The sequence below is a fragment of the Leucoraja erinacea genome, chromosome 1 (genome assembly GCF_028641065.1).
Source record: "Leucoraja erinacea ecotype New England chromosome 1, Leri_hhj_1, whole genome shotgun sequence".
NCBI lineage: Eukaryota > Metazoa > Chordata > Chondrichthyes > Rajiformes > Rajidae > Leucoraja > Leucoraja erinaceus.
In genome coordinates this window covers 147,200,379-147,218,224 of record NC_073377.1, presented here as the reverse complement: position 1 = coordinate 147,218,224, position 17,846 = coordinate 147,200,379, and the positions used below count along the sequence as shown (strand labels likewise).

The window sequence follows — 17,846 nt, the reverse complement described above, 5'->3', positions numbered from 1 at the left end:
AGAACATGGATAGGTGCCGATTTAGGTTTAGGACCCTTCTTCAGTCACGCACAACTATCTTTGGTTGTGTTATAGTATTGCACAGCCAATGTTATTGGTTTTGTACAGTCACATTGCCTTATACCTGTAAATGTCATTATGTGAGGGGAAGCGTAACATTTTTCAAGCCACATAATTTGTTTTGTGCCATATCTCTTGTTTTGGATCAAATAGTTACAAACATGTCCTTTTGATTCAGTAGCATTTGTCAAATCTTATACTGTTTAACATTTACAAGAAACTGCTCCAATTTGTTTGCACAGGCTCTCCTACTGAAAGAAAGTGTTGTATACAATAGAAAACTAGAGCCTTGACATTTACTCTATCGAACTAGAAAGTGACTGCCTGGCATTTCCAAAAACAGCACACGACAGCCAGAATATGTAGCAGTCTACTAGAACTATTGCATAGAGCGGCAAGAGAAATTAAAGCAAGAGCTCGGTCTCAATCATCCAGTGAACCTTGATACATTGGAAATGGTATGATGCCATTGACTGAGGAAACTAAATGAGAAGAAGAATAATGGTACTGAAATTCTTCCAGAGTAGTATTTTTTACCGAATTTTGCAATCTACATATTTTTGAGAAGAAAAATAATGTGATTGAAATTATTTTAGGATAGTATATTTACTGAATTTTACAATCGACATATTTGTGAAACTATTCAGAAATAAGAATGCCCTGAATCTGCCTTCAGGTCTGGAATCCAGACACTGACTGAAAAATGTTGGTGAATCTTAAGCCCTAAGCATTTTTTGATTAAGCCATGATGATCATCATACATTTAAAACTTGTATGATCTGAAAGGCAAAAATGTAACTGGAATTTTAATATTGTTGGCAAAAATGAAAAACTAGTTGTGCAAAGAGGCTAGTGGCAATAATACTTGAATAACATTATTGCATGTTTTATCTCTTAGCACCCTGGTAGAGGTATAGATGTGCGGAAGCGGAAGATATGGGATATGTATGGTCCACAAACACGTCTTGAGGTAAAAACAAACACTTTGCAATATCCCTTATCCATATCGCCACATAAGTCAGTTTCAATATTGAATTCAATGCTGTAGTGGTTATTTTCTGCTGCAATAATAAGTGGAAACTTAAAGCTTAATTTAGTCAAATAAATGTCAAAGTGATTATAGTTATTTTGGGGTTTTGGTTTTGTAATTAATCCTTTAAAATTATACTTCCAAGTATTTCACCAATTATTTATAGTAGCAGGAATCCAGAAGACACCAAACACCACAGACCTTTTCCAATACATACTTACAAATCACAGATCCCTCCGTCATGGTAGTAAGGAATGTAGAAATTATGTGTAGTCTGGGAGTCTACCATAAAATGTGTAGTGTGCATCCTCAACAGTAAAGTAAAATTGAAAATTCTCAAGTGTAAAGAATGTAGGTTTGGATAGCAAAACCTCAACGTTTGTGGAAGAACAAACAGCCAATTTAGGGCTTTTTATAATCCTTGTATAAGTATATATAAAGCCCATATGACAGTGAATACTTAAATTTGACAGAATTATCCTATTCACCTTTATTATGCACATGATTCACCTGTCCTTTATCCTCATGATAATAGTTTCAAAGATATTTATAGATCGCCATTGAGCCAATGTCAACATAAAGAGAGCTTCAGATTCAGATTCATCCTACTTCCCAACTTTCACCTACTTTCCAACTTTCAGTCCATAATCAAGTAGGTCACGGGGCATCTGACAATCATCCATGTATTTTTCAAATGCATTGATTATTTCTTCCCGCTACACCACTCTCAGAACCCCCACTGCTGATTTGAGATGTTTTGTCTTTTCCTCTATAATCACATAAATCAATATTTTATTAATTGTCTGCTTATCTAAGGAAATATGTTATTGCCATTCACCAGTCAAACTGCTCAAGTAAATTGCAGCATTGGCTTTTAGCCCATCTTATAAAAAATCGCCCATCTATAGCTTTGGACTAATTATTGCCCAATTATTCTATTTTCAATTGTTAACACTGTGCTGGAAGGTCATGCAACGATGATATAATCAGTATTTAATCACTAATGCTGTCCTCGTTATCACCCAATTTAGATTTAACTAATTTCTACTTATGCCACGTGACTTAATGTCAGTTTTCAGACTGACCACTAAGACTGAATATCCTGATCTTTGAAAACCAGCAGATGTTAGAATCACATATTGGTAGCTGACAGAATATCCTGTGACATATAACAGTGCAAAATTCATGTAGACAATTGAGGTCGCTGAAGAAATATTTAAGAAAAATAAATTGCTGCTTTTTAATAGGAATGTGCCATAACTCCAAGTGATGACTTCCTTTTTCCGGAAGTGGATTGGCTAATTGGCAACCATTCAGATGAGCTCACACCATGGATTCCCGTTGTTGCAGCAAGGTAATTAGCTTTTTTGATCCAAAAAAAATGAAATTTGTTCATTTGCTTTTGTTATTCCTCTGCACAAATTAGAAATATTCATTAAACTTGCTTTAGTTTTTAAATATCACGTATATTCCTTCAGCCCATCGAATCTGAGCCAACCAATGATCACCCACACCCTTGTTAGAAACATAGAAAATAGGTGCAGGAGTAGGCCATTCGGCCCTTCGAGCCTGCACCGCCATTCGATATGATCATGGCTGATCATCCAACTCAGTATCCCATCCCTGCCTTCTCTCCATACCCCCTGATCCCTTTAGCCACAATGGCCACATCTAACTCCCTCTTAAATATAGCCAATGAACTGGCCTCAACTACCTTCTGTGGCAGAGAATTCCACAGATTCACCACTCTGTGTAAAAATGATTTTCTCATCTCGGTCCTAAAAGACTTCCCTCTTATCCTTAAACTGTGACCCCTAGTTCTGGACTTCCCCAACATCGGGAATAATCTTCCTGCATCTAGCCTGTCCAACCCCTTAAGAATTTTGTAAGTTTCTATAAGATCCCCCCTCAATCTTCTGAATTCCAGCGTGTACAAGCCGAGTTTATCCAGTCTTTCTTCATATGAAAGTCCTGCCATCCCAGGAATCAGTCTGGTGACCCTTCTCTGTACTCCCTCTATGGCAAGAATGTCTTTCCTCAGATTAGGAGAACAAAACTGTACGCAATACTCCAGGTGTGGTCTCACCAAGACCATGTACAACTGCAGTAGAACCTCCTTGCTCTTATACTCAAATCCTTTTGCAATGAATGCTAACATACCATTTGCTTTCTTCACTGCCTGCTGCACCTGCATTCCTACTTTCAATGACTGGTGTACCATGACATCCAGATCTCGTTGCATCTCCCCTTTTTCCTAAACCGCCACCATTCAGATAATAGCCCTGTTTTTGCCACCAAAGTGGATAACCTCACATTTATCCACATTATACTGCATCTGCCATGCATTTGCCCACTCACCCAACCTATCCAAGTTACCTTGCAGCCTCCTAGCATCCTCCTCACAGCTAATACTGCCCCCCAGCTTCGTGTCATCCGCAAACTTGGAGATGTTGCATTCAATTCCCTCATCCAGATCATTAATATATATTGTAAATAGCTGGGGTCCCAGCACTGAGCCTTGCGGTACCCCACTAGTCACTGCCTGCCATTCTGAAAAGGGCCCGTTTACTCCCACTCTTTACTTCCTGTCTGCCAGCCAGTTCTCTATCCACATCAATACTGAATCACCAATACCATGTGCTTTAAGTTTGTGTACTAATCTCTTATGTGGGACCTTGTCGAAAGCCTTCTGAAAGTCCAGATATAACACATCCACTGGTTCTCCCTTATCCACTCTACTAGTTACATCCTCGAAAAATTCTATAAGATTCGTCAGACATGATTTACCTTTCATAAATCCATGCTGACTTTGTCCAATGAATTCACCACTTTCCAAATGTGCTGCTATCCCATCTTTAATAATTGACTCCAGAATTTTCCCCACCACCGATGTTAGACTAACTGGTCTGTAATTCCCCGTTTTCTCGCTCCCTCCCTTTTTAAAAAGTGGGGTTACATTAGCTACCCTCCAGTCCTCAGGAACTTCTCCAGAATCTAAAGAGTTTTGAAAAATTATCACTAATGCATCCACTATTTCTGCGGCTACTTCCTTAAGTACTCTGGGATGCAACTTATCTGGCCCTGGGGATTTATCGGCCTTTAATCCATAAATTTACCTAACACCACTTCCCGGCTAACCTGGATTTCACTCAGTTCCTCCATCTCATATAACCCCCGGTCCCTTGCTATTTCCGGAAGATTGTTTATGTCTTCCTTAGTGAAGACAGAACCAAAGTAGTTATTCAGTTGGTCTGCCACATCCTTGTTCCCCATGATCAATTCGCCTGTTTCTGACTGCAAGGGACCTACATTTGTTTTAACTATTCTTTTCCTCTTCACATATCTATAAAAACTTTTGCAGTCAGTTTTTATGTTCCCTGCCAGTTTTCTTTCATAATCTATTTTCCCTTTCCTAATTAAGCCTTTTGTCCTCCTCTGCTGGACTCTGAATTTCTCCCAGTCCTCTGGTAGGCTGCTTGTTCTGGCTAATTTGTGCGCTTCATCTTTTGTTTTGATACTATCCCAGATTTCCCTTGTTATCCACGGATGCACTACCTTCCCTGATTTATTCTTTTGCCAAACTGGGATGAACACTTGTTGTAGTTCATCCATGCAGTTTTTAAATGCTTTCCGTTGCATATCCACCGTCAACCCTTTAAGAATCATTTGCTAGTCTATCTTGGCCAGTTCACGCCTCATACCCTCAAAGTCACCTTTCTTTAAGTTCAGGACCCTTGCTTCTGAATTAACAATGTCACTCTCCATCCTAATGAAGAACTCAACCATATTATGGTCACTCTTGCCCAAGGGGCCACGCACAACAAGACTGCTAACTAACCCGTCCTCATTACTCAATACCCAGTCTAGAATAGCCTGCTCTCTCGTTGGTTCTTCCACATGTTGGTTTAGAAAACTATCTTGTATGCATTCCAAGAAATCCTCTTCCTCAGCACCCCTGCCAATTTGATTCACCCAATCTATATGTAGATTGAAGTCACCCATTATAATTGTTTTACCTTTGTTGCACGCGTTTCTAATTTCCTGTTTGATGCCATCCCCAACTCCACTACTACTGTTAGGTGGCCTGTACTAGTGTTTTCTGTCCCTTAGTGTTTCGCAGCTCTACCCATATCGATTCCACATCCTCCAAGCTAATCTCCTTCCTTTCTATTGCGTTAATCTCCTTTCTAACCAGCAGCGCTACCCCGCCTCCTTTTCCTTTCTGTCTATCCCTCCTGAATATTGAATATCCCTGGATGTTCAGCTCCCAGCCTTGGTCACCCTGGAGGCATGTCTCCGTGATCCCAACTATATCATATTCATTAATAACTATCTGCACATTCAACTCATCCACCTTATTACGAATGCTCCTTGCATTAAGATACAAAGCCTTCAGGCTTGTCTTTACAACACTCTTACCCCTTATACAATTATGTTGAAAAGTGGCCCTCTTTGATTTTTGCCCTGGATTTGTCTGCCTGCCACTTTTACTTTTCACCTTGCTACCTATTGCTTCTATCCTCATTTTACACCCCTCTGCCTCTCTGCTCTTGCACTCATCCCCCTGCCACATTAGTTTAAATCCTCCCCGACAGCACTAGCAAACACTCCCCCAAGGACATTGGTTCCATTCCAGCCCAGGTGCAGACCGTCCTGTTAGTACTGGTCCCACCTCCCCCAGAACTGGTTCCAATGCCCTAAAAATTTGAATCCCTCCCCCTTGCACCATTTTTCAAGCCACGTATTCATCTGCAATATCCTCCTATTTCTACTCTGACTAGCCTGTGGCACTGGTAGTAATCCAGAGATTATTACCTTTGAGGTCCTACTTTTAAGTTTATCTCCTAGCTCCCTAAATTCACCTTGTAGGACCTCATCCCTTTTTTTACCTATATCGTTGGTGCCAATATGCACCACGACAACTGGCTGTTCACCCTCCCCTTCCAGAATGTTCTGCAGCCGTTCAGTGACATCCCTGACCCTTGCACCAGGGAGGCAACATACCATCCTGTAGTCTCGTTTGGGATGGTATGTTGCCGCCCTGGTGCAAGGGCCAGGGATGTCACTGAACGGCTGCAGAACAATCCTACACAATAGGGACAATCTACAGAAGCCAAACCTGTACGTTTTTGGAATGTGGGAGGAAACTGGAATACCTGGTGAAAACCCATGTGGTCACAGGTAGAACATGTAAACTGTACAGACAGGACTCGTAGAAAAGATCGAACCCAGGACCCTGACACTGTTGGGGAGCACCACTGCGCTATTGTGTCATTTGGGGTACCTTATGTTGCAAGCACAAATAACTCTTTAAAAAGAGATATTAAATATACAGGTAGGACCAAAGTGCTGGAGAAACTCAGCGGGTGAGGCAGCATCTATGGAGCGAAGAAAATAGGCAACGTTTCAGGCCGAAACCCTTCTTCAGTTTTAAACATACAGTGCTATTTTATGTTCTAATCTATCTCTTTATTTTATTAATCTTAATTTGTCCAGTCTGACGATTTTTTTTACAGAACCAAATTGCTAACATAGATGCATATGTATTGCTTCAACATGCATTTTTCAGCTCTGATGTTTTATGCTGTAATATTTGCTGTAATAAAATAAGTTAATGATAGAGGCTTAATAGCAAATGACTGCCAAACAATTTCAACTTTTGGTAGTTATTGGTTGTATACAAGTCACAAGTCCAAAATATTTGCAGTGGTAAGAGACTCATGGATGTTTTTGACTTTGTGTCGCAGGTCATCCTATTCATGCCGCTACTTTGTCCTGCCTTGTTGCTTCTATGATTTTTATGGAAAATACTGTCGAAGGGAACCTAAAAATACACAGTACAGAGCATATCTGAATTTCATTACAGAAGTGGGATCTGTTTGTGGTTTTAAAGTTGAGGAAGATTGCCTCCGAATTCCATCTACAAAACGGGTATGAGAACAATTTTCTCTAAAATATTTTCTTTTGCAGCGGGGGGGGGGGAGGGTCAAATGTTTGTCGTGGGGGACCCTGATCTGCTGCAGAACTTCTGTCATTATCATAACAGATGTCCTCATCCCAGGTATCAACGATCTCCCCCTGGTTCATTAGCAGACGGACTTTAATTGGGTCAATTTGCCAATCCGTGAACTTAGCCGCCTGCATTTGCTTGAGCCAGCCAACTTACAAGCTGTGTCCACTGCCCGGTTTTACATCTCCGTTGCCCAGTTTCTGGACGTTTCCACTGCCTCTGACAGTCAGTGAGCGCTTTTTTAACATCAATTTTGTCTTTTAGGTTTTTTACTTCTTGTTCTTTTTATTTAAGATTCTCAGCTTGGGATCTAACTTACGACATCAACAGTTTGTGGCTCTTTCTCGGGGAACCTGTCCGTGTTGTCCACCCACCCGGGGATCTGACGAGTTTCAGTCTCCACTTATTTCTTCAACTTACACATTATTACTAAGTGTCTGTTTGAATCCTGCTGACTACACCAAATGTTATGTTTGACAAATCACCCGATTCAGGCAACAGAGTTTGTACAACAAAATATTTTATTACACTACCAAATAAAGCACATAGACTCCCATATCCGCGTATGCATGCGCAAACCCCGAGTACACAGCAAAGCATGCTGCCGTGTAGTGACCTGTTGTCAATTTCCTGGCACCGTTTGCGACACGGTCCAAGGGCGGGGTTCTCAACTGCTCTGGAAGGGCGCTCGACACATTATTTTATGGCGTTTCTCGTCCAATCAGACCGTGCCACACTTATCCTGTTGATGCACACCGTTTCTGCACTACTTGCGGTAGGGGGGCATAGGTGGTCGGCTCAACTATTGCAGTGTTTTGTTCAGCAAACCCAGACATAGCCAGACATTCCCAGAATTGTTTGAGAACATCTTCTACATGTTTTGAAACGTCTACTTGTTTTTGAAGCGTTTGGAATGCTGTGCTGCTAATTTAGCTGACAACTCCATTTCAGCTAACATGGTCCTTACAATATAGATCGTCTTGTATTGCAGTTTTGACATAGTTATAAAAGATAAGGAGGTGATCATTTAAAAAGTTGCAGAGGAATTTTTTCTTGCTGGGAGTCATGAATATCTGAAAATCTCTATACTGGAGATTTGTGAAGGCTAGATCCCTGGAACCATTTAAAAAGCAAATACATATTTTTTTAAATATCTTAAAATTGAAATGATGTGGAATTGACAGCAGAAGAGATGAAACCTGGATAGATAAGGCAAGATCATACTGAATGGTGGGATAGGCTGCAGAAGACAGGCCTACGCCTGGTCTTATATCAATGGTACATTATTGTCACGTGTATCTAGGTACAGTGAAATTCCTTTTTCTGCATACAGCTCAGTAAAGTTTTTACCATAAATAGGCACAATCATAAGTGTAAGTGCGTAAGAATAGATGATTACTCTGAGGCAGTACTCAATATTCCTAATGTATGAAGGAACTGCATAGAAACATCGAAAATAGGTGCAGGAATAGGCCATTTGTCCCTTCGAGCCTGCACCACCATTCAATATGATCATGTCTGATCATCCAACTCAGTATCCTGTACCCGCCTTCTCTCTATACCCCCTGATCCCTTTAGCCACAAGGGCCACATCTAACTCCCTCTTAAATATAGCCAATGAACTGGCCTCAACTACCTTCTGTGGCAGAGAATTCCAGAGATTCACCACTCTCTGTGTGAAAAATGGTTTTCTCATCTCGGTCCTAAAGGATTTCCCCTTTTTCCTTAAACTGTGACCCCTTGTCCTGGACTTCCCCAACATCGGGAACAATCTTCCTGCATCTAGCCTGCCCAACCCCTTAAGTATGTTGTACGTTTCTATAAGATCCCCCCCTCCCCCTCAATCTTCTAAATTCTAGCGAGTACAAACTGAGCCTATCCAGTCTTTCTTCATATGAAAGTCCTGACATCCCAGGAATCAGTCTGGTGAACCTTCTCTGTACTCCCTCTATGGCAAGAATGACTTTCCTCAGATTTGGAGACCAAAACTGTATGCAATACTCCAGGTGTGGTCTCACCAAGACCCTGTACAACTGCAGTAGAACCTCCCTGCTCCTATACTCAAATCCTCTTGTTATGATGCAGATGCTGATTTAAACCAAAGATAGACACAAAATGCTGGAGTAACTCAACAGAACAGGCAGCATCTCTGGAGAGAAGGAATGGGTGACGTTTGGAGTCGAGACCCTTCTTCAGACACAAGATTACTACATGTTTCTGGCACCATCTTGCATCCTTTAAAGTTCAAAGTTGTTATAAAATATGGAGTCTTAAATTGGCCATAAAAGGCCTGTTGGCTCAGCACGGCACTGGGTTTGAGTTGCAGGGGTTGGCCTGCCCAGCCAATTTTGTCAATATTCTCCTCCCACTGCTCAGTCGCACTGTACCACTGCAGGCCATGTACTATCCCTGTGCCCCCCTCTTGGAGTGACACCTAATACAATTGAGCCTCTGGTTGCTGCAGGGCTTACAGCAGCCCACATTACCAGTACATCGGCCCACGACAAACATTGACCCACGACACACTGTCCCTCACCTCACACAGCCGCCACTTAGTCTCCGTGCCCCAGGGCATCTGCCACAGCCGACCTCTGAACCCCCAAAGCGGCTCTTGAGTGTGTGAGAGGCGAGCCCCCAACTCGCTTACTGGCACCATTCTTTTCCTCTGGACATCAATGACACAATCTTACTTGTGATCTCCCTTCAGTTCAACTTTCTTTCAGTAATTAACTGTAAAGGTTCTGTGCAATGATTTTGTCATTTTATCTGTATAAATGTATTAGTCTGAAGGTATACCAAACAAATGTACTGGGCAGACTTAATTATTTGTGATAAATATTTTGGGTTTTTGTAAAATATGTGAGTGTAGTAAAACAGCAAACTATTGCACTGCATTTTTTTAAAATTGGAGTTATTCATAAAGGTCATGTATTTCAGACTTCAATCTTAGCTCTAATCATTAAAGTTTCTCATGTGACTTTGCAAAATCACATTACAACGCAACAACTATTTATATAATTTTGCTTTGTAGCAGGGGCATTTCGCAAAAAAAGTGATTTAGGCAAACTGTTTAAAGACGGCCAGTGTTTGTTTTTAAGAGTGACGGGAGGAAGGAAAATTAGAGAAATTGAGAGGATTAAGAACAGAATGCTGGAGTTCAGGACTTCAGTTTAAGCGCAACCGTGAAGTTAAAAAAATAGCACTGGCACATTGCAAATCACTTTGGCAAGATATTTGTGAGGACATTAACACACTTTCAATGTCTGCAAAAAGTGTGCAGACATGGCAAAGCACACTGATCATAGTCACTCAGCGTGAAATGCTAATTTGATGACTTTTTGGACCTAAAAGCTAATCGTAACCTTGCAGAAAATGTACCTCAGAAGCCTGCGTTTTGTAAATAGACCATCAACCTCTTTCAAATTAAGTCCTTTCTTTTATTTGGGACGTGATAAAATTCTATTTATTTAATTTTTATAGCCATTTCGGTTGAAAAGTCCACGGGGTAGTGGTATTTAATATTAATTTTTCTATTAAGCAATTGAATTAGAGGATGCTCAATACATTTATATAGTAGTCTCATCAGCCTGTCAAGCAGAAATAATTACATTAATTCAGAAATACTGAAGTAATTGCTTTTTTTAAAATTGATGTACATTAGTAGTTACTACAAAATTATTCTCCCAAAACTGATAGCTATATATACTTCAGTTGTCAATTTGTTTTGGTCTTCATTGGTTCAAAAGCAACTTGCTTATTGTGCCTTTCAAGGTGGAAAAGCAATAATATTCTGATAAATTTACTTGATTCGTATTTTCTTCCTTGTATTTGTAGGTTTGCTTGATTGGTAATCAAAGAACATATCCTCTGTCCAGTGAAGAAAGATTGGATGAAGAAAGAACACAATATATTAGAGAAAGATATTCTTGTACTCTGAGTACAAATAATCATTTTAGTGACGTGATTGCTTCCACTTCACTGTTTGCTCCTGATATGAAACATTGTTCCAATGCTTATGATTCTATGGTTCAAGATACTTCTGCTGAAATGAATTCACTTGCATCCAGCAAGTGGTTGGCTGGTTTCCAACCACGAGAAAAAAATACAAAAAGTTAGGAACTGTGCTACGCTGCCGAGGGATTTCACAGATGATGTTGTGCTTCAAGTAGCCAAAGAACTTTTGAAAATAAATCAGGACTCCTCTCAGAACAGTAATGATGAAGACAATGCAGGAAATTGGAACAAGGGAGGTAGGACTGATAAACCACTCTTTTCCATGTCATTCTGTTCTATATTATATCAATTATTTTAGATTTTCAAAATGAAGGGCTCAAATTTTGTTTGCTCGAATGACAGAGATTCCAATGTCTGAAACACCAATAATTCCTCTTATTGCTTTAATTTATACATTTACCATTGTATTAACTGCGATAGAAACTGGTTATTTTGCCTTTCTTACTGGCTGGTATATTGTCTCATAATAAAAAATCGTTAGATATATGTGAAGGATGTTGTGGAATTGAAAAATATTTTAATGGAAAGCAATATTTTTAATATCTATTTGCTCATATGGGTTATAAATGTAAAATATTGTTTTAAATAGCAGCATTGGAGCAACTCTGGGTGAGGCAGCATGATAAATAGATTGTCATGGAATAAAGCATGGGTGGCGCAACGGTAGAGTTGTTACCTACAGCACTTGTAGCGCCAGAGACCCGGGTTCGATCCCGGCTATGGATGCTGTCTGTACGGAGTTTGTACATTATCCCCGTGACCACGTTTTTCCTCCCACACTCCAAAGATGTACATGTTTAGGTTAATTGGCTTGGTATAAGGGTAAAATTGTCCCAAGTGTGTGCAGGATAGTGTTAATGTGCGGGGATCGCTGGTTGGTGTGGATTTGGTAAGCCGAAGAGCCAGTTTCCACGATGTATCTCTGAACTAAAATGCATGATGATCAGCAGGATGAGGAAGACGCGTATATGTGACATTTCAGGACCCTTCTTCAGACTGGATAACCAGTTTTATTTTTAAAATAGCATGACCTGCTGACTAGTTTTCGGACTCTAAACTTGTAAAGAGCAAAACCCTCCAATACATGAGTAATTTCACATATTGCATGATATTTGGTAAACTAAGCCACAAAAGATGAAGATGCTGACTATTTTTCAGGCAAATGATCCAAATTTGAGCTCAGTTATTTCAGACTGCTAATTTTGCAGGGCAATTATATAATTTTTCAGCATAATCAATCAAATAGTAGTGTAATTATAATCATGACATCTGTTTTACAAATATGAAGAGGTCATTTTAGAGTTGTATGTGAGATGACTTGTTTGGTTAAGCCTCTGATCATTATTGCACAATTTCAGAAAATATTGATGTGGTTTAATGTACTTATAACCCACATCACAGAAACAGGTCATTCCTTCAACTCTCGCTCCTCAGTGGTGCTGTCATCCATTCATAACCATCATACCTCTCATTAAATGCATCCAGCCTATGATTCCAGGCAATGAGTTTCAAATTCTTACAAAATTAATTCTTGTTTATTTGATCTATAACTATTTTATACTTATGTTTCTACATTCAGGGCTAGACTGCAATTGATCTCTAAATCTACCCCTTTTAACTTCATAATTTTAAACGTTCTATTGAACCTCTCTAATCCCAGATATATAGAACACAGGAACAGGCCCTATGGCCCCCAATGTCTGAGCCAAAATCTTATTTGCCTGCTTCCGCCTGTCTACCCGATCTATGCTTCACATAATTTTGCATACTTCTGTCAAGTCTCCCCTCAACTGCCATTCCAGAGACAACAATCCAAGTATGTCCAACCTCTCCTTGCAGCTCATCTCCAATCCAGGCATCATTCTGGTAAACCTCCTTTACACCCTTTGTAAAGCTCCACTTTCTTCCAGTATTGGGGCGACCAGAACTGTATTCAATACTCCAAATGTGGTCTGACCAAAGTCCTATGAAGCTTTAACACTCTTGGAGTCAATGCCTTGACCAATGAAGGCGAGCATACCATCTGCCGCCTTTACCACTCTACTTGTGTTGCAACTTTCAGGGAGTTTTTGTCAGCTGTGCATCAATGCTGTTCAGGGTCTTGCCGTTAATTGTATATATTCCCCTTACTTTCCACCTCACAAGTGCAACACCTCACACTGGCTCAAAGTGAACTCTATCCGGCATATCTCTGCCAATTTCTGTAGCTGATCTATATCCTGTTGTAGACTTTGATATCCTTCCTCAAAGAATGTGATCGATTGTGTTATCTGCAAATTTCCTAACCAACCTAGTCTGAAGAAGGGTCTCGACACAAAATGTCATCCATTCCTTCTCTCCAAATTTGTTGCCTGTCCCACTGAGTTACTCCAGCTTTTAGTGTCTATCTACCTACATTTACGTCCAAATCGTTCCTATATAGGGCCTTCACTGATTTTCCGACACTCTTGGTTCCAGACCCTGGCAATATTATCTGTTTTGCCAGACCAATAGAGATCACGGCCATGGGGGGGGGGGGGGGGCGGCTGCGTTAATAGTACAGAACGCCAGCCGCAGGTGCCAAAATTTGACCTGCTGAACTGCCGCAAAATTCAGTTATGGGAAAAGATCTGCTGGCTCCGTCCAGACCAGAGTTCCAGAGCCTCAGCTGCAGGGGACAAATTCGACCCACTGTTCGGCGCAGAAGTCCCGATGAGGTTGAGATCAGCTGCCTCACCTGGCCTAGGATCCACATTTTCGAGGGGGACTTCCGGGGGGGAGGGATTTCAAGTGCGCTCTTGCAATTTTGTCCGGATTAAAGGAGGTGCCAGATCACTAGTTGCCTGAAAATCAGTGGTTGACCTGTATATCACAAACCCATTGGCTTCCTTACCACTGACATGAGGTGCAGGTTTGTAGGTCAATTGGCTTGGTAAATGTAAAAATTGTCTCTAGTGGGTGCAGGATGGTGTTAGTATGCAGGTATCGCTGGTCGGTGCGGACCTGGTAGGCCGAAGAGTCTGTTTCCGTGCTGTATCTCCAAACTAAAAATGAGGCCCACCAACCTACACTCTCCAGTCCTTTGGCCCTTCGCCTGTGGCTAGAGTAGATGAGTAGAGTAAAGATCTTTGTCAAGGCTCCTGCAATCACCTTTCTTATCTCTCTTAATAACCTGGGATAGGTCCCATCAGGACCTTGGGATATATCTTGTCCTGTCCCCTTACGTCACCTATCCAGAGATGCTGCCTGACCTGCTGAGTTACTCCAGTACTTTGTGTCCGTTACAGATGCAAAGTACTCACTTAGATGTGAATATCTTGGCTTTCTCACCATTTCTATTCCAATATGTTTTCTCACAGGAAGCCTGCCCCTGAAGAATGTAGCGGATCTTCTAGACAGCAGTGCATTACAGAGATTAAAAAATGAGTGTGGAGGGTTGAAGACACTCTTAAGAAACAATTGTCAGGTATTTGAAGGTAAGATTTGCAACCTTTATTAATTCTATTTAGAGTCTCAGATTGTAGCATTTCCTTGTGGTATTAAACAATGTCATTTAATCTTTGTTGGCTGTCATCACATCCCATTTCCTCCTATTGACACTCACAGCAGTTTTGTAGAGGGGATCCTTCAGTTACATTATGTAGCAATGTTACAAAATTTTGAGATTTAAAAAATCAAGTCTGTAATTTATCCCATCAGATAAAGCATAAAAATAAGTTTAATTTGACACCTAATTCACTTTCATATCTCAAGTATTTAAAAAGTTATGGCCATTTTCATACTCGGAAATTAGCATCTTGTTCCCTATTGATTTTCTATGGACATAACAAAAAAGCTGTGATCGCGTGCTGTCAAAAGGCCATAACCTTCTTAAAAATTAAGAGAACTGAATGAAATTTTCAGTTATCGTAGATTGAACCATTCTGAAACAAACATAAAATAATCTAACTTGGATGACCTGAAATTAAAGCATATAATTAGTTAGTTACCCAAGTGTAGCAAATTTCAAACTTCAATTACTAGATCTAAACATTTCTTAATAAATGATTAACATTTTTACAGAGCCTAAGTGTCCAAATAATATTCACCAATAAATCACAATAAAACATGATATTTTAATCTCATTTACATCAATTTATAGGCCAAATGGAAGGAATTTAGTGTTCAATTGCTGTAAATTAAAGTCCATTTTAAATCGGCTTTCTAGTGGGTTCCTTTGAACGCGCTGGTTTAGAACGTTCACATTGCGCTGGCTTTGTGCCCTCAAATGCCCAGAAAAATACTGCGGGATATAAAGAACCCAAAATGAGCTACTCGCTATAGTAAACTTTGTACATAGGGTTCTTAAGAAGCCCCTTTTAATGTAAAAATAAGGTACATACCTTTAATTGTTTACTTTATAAAACCCTGGGGCTGCGAGAGGTCGCGGGTTTAGAGAGTGATTTTTAAACTACTATAACTATTATACAAGGCCATAAAAACTAATAATACCTTTTGCGACGGGGAATTTCAGCGATTTTTCGTTAATAATTTACTAGGCTGAACATTTTCGATTGCAACAGCCTAGTAAAAATCGCGTTTTAAACCCGCCCCCTCTAAACAGCGCCAAAATCGCGCACACGGGGTGGGGCAGATTCTCAGCCACGATTCAGGTAGGCTTTGCAACATACCTACATTATGGGTTCCATTCTCAAGAACTGTTAAACTTAATTTTGCTAAAATCAGTAGTGAATACTTTCCCCCTAAATAGTAATGTTCTCCAAACTCATTGGACTTGGAGTCAGCAATTCCCTCTGCAACTGGATTCTCGACTTCTTGATCAGTAAAGCACAATCAGTGAGGACGTGTGATAAATCATCTTCCACAATAATCCACGACACTGGTGTCCTGCAAGGATGCTTTCTCAGCCCCCTACTGCACTCCTTACACACTCATGACAGTACAGCCAAATACCAATCCAACTCAATTTACAAGGTTGCAGGCGACACCACCCTAGTGGGCCGGATATCAACAATGACGGGACAGAGTACAGGAAAGTGATTGAGAACCTCGTAATCTGGTGCCAAGACACCAACCATTGATTCCATCTACACTTCTCAGCAAGGACTATCAGCATAATCAAGGATTATGGAACTGCAGCACTCCCTCTTCTCCCCTCTCATCAGGCAAGAGTTTGAAGCTTGAAAATACATACTTCCAGATTCAGGGAACATTTCTTCCCGGCAGTTATCAGGCAACTGAGTTGCCCTCTCATTAGCTAGAGTGCGGTCCTGAAACTCATCTACTTCATCGGAGACCTTTGAACTACCTTTAATGGGACTTTATCTTGCACTAAATGTTGTACCCTTTATCCTTTATCTGTGAGGTGTGGAAGGCTTAATTGTAATTGTGTATAGTCGTCTTTGACTGGATAGCATGCAATAAAAAAGCTTTTCATTGTGTGTCAGAATAATAAACTAAACTAAACTAATGTAGAATCTTTAGCCTTGACAAATGTTAGGGTTGCAAAGAGTACACTAGGAAGGTCAGCATAGTTGATTGAAGTTGTTGGCAGCAAGTGAATGGTAATATATGGTTGTAGTAATGCAGGACTGATGAGAGGTGTTTATCTGCCGATCACCAAGAGAAATATTGGCAACTTTAACAAAAGAAAGTGTGCTAATGAATGGTCAATCAGGGTGCACAATGTTCGCTCTTAAGTGAACAAAAGTTTGGAGAAGGCATTGGCTTTATGGGTGGTCACTGCATTGTTTTGTGGTGAAAAGATTCGAGTACTATACCTGAGAGTAGAAACTGGGCAAATTAGCATAAAGTCAGATTTCCGTAAATCATGTCTTCTGCAACCAAGGGATCCCCTGTATTTATTGCTTTTTTTATTTCCATACATGGTTCTTTATCTAAGAAATCAGTGACTGAACTTGAATTGAATGATTAGCCTATTTAAATGGTTTTGAATTCACCATACATTTATCTGGAAGAACTTTTGATGTAAAGCTGTAGGAATGTATTCACCAGGGTAACTGGATCACAAATGTAGAGGCAAATGCTTTAAAATATTTGAAAACACTTTTTATTTCTCCAACATGCAGTTGCTCGTGGCCAGGTTCAGATTCGAGATTGGACAAAAGAAAAGCAAACTAAAAAACAATCACCCGGTGCAAGGAAAATGCCATTAGACACATCCAAATCACGTCTTTGCTGGTTCTTTTTAAACCATCCTGATGGTTGTCCTCGAAATGCTGAAAAATGTCCATTCGCACATGGAACAGAAGAACTGCGGCCTCGAACTGTGAAGTAAATTATTGGCCATATTTTGTTCTTCTGGGCAAATTTTTTTTTTTTTTTTCTGGGCAATTAGAATGAAATATAGCAAACAAGAATAAAGATTTTCATTTATATTCAAATACTTGTTCCTTTGTGTTAAGTATGGAGTTTTTACGTTCTCCCCGTGACCTGCATGGGTTTTCTCCAAGATCTTCGGTTTCCTCCCACACTCCAAAGACGTACAGGTATGTAGGTGAATTGGCTTGGTAAATGTAAAAAATGGCTCTAGTGGATTTAGGATAGTGTTAATGTGCGGGGATCGCTGGTTGGCGTGGTCCCGTTGGGCTGTAAGGGCCTGTTTCCGCGCTGTATCTCTAAACTAAACTAAACTAATGAGCCTTCTAACAGGGCTGTGGCGGAACTTCCCCTCAGATGTTTCGCTTTTAAGTTTCTTGTGTTGCAGGTTACTGAACCTGTAAGCTGAATATG

General features: G+C 40.3%; 1 protein-coding gene across 1 annotated transcript in view; it reads left to right on the top strand.

Annotated features, from left to right (window-relative positions):
- Positions 1 to 17,422, top strand: part of trmt44 (tRNA methyltransferase 44 homolog) — a 32,633-nt gene extending 15,211 nt beyond the window's left edge. The window contains 7 exon segments of the mRNA XM_055645278.1: positions 959 to 1,030; positions 2,338 to 2,444; positions 6,838 to 7,021; positions 10,935 to 11,198; positions 11,200 to 11,350; positions 14,453 to 14,569; positions 17,183 to 17,422. Of these exon segments, the coding sequence (XP_055501253.1) occupies positions 959 to 1,030; positions 2,338 to 2,444; positions 6,838 to 7,021; positions 10,935 to 11,198; positions 11,200 to 11,350; positions 14,453 to 14,569; positions 17,183 to 17,391 (1,104 nt within the window). The 3' untranslated portion in view covers positions 17,392 to 17,422.
- The last annotated feature ends 424 nt before the right edge of the window (positions 17,423 to 17,846 follow it).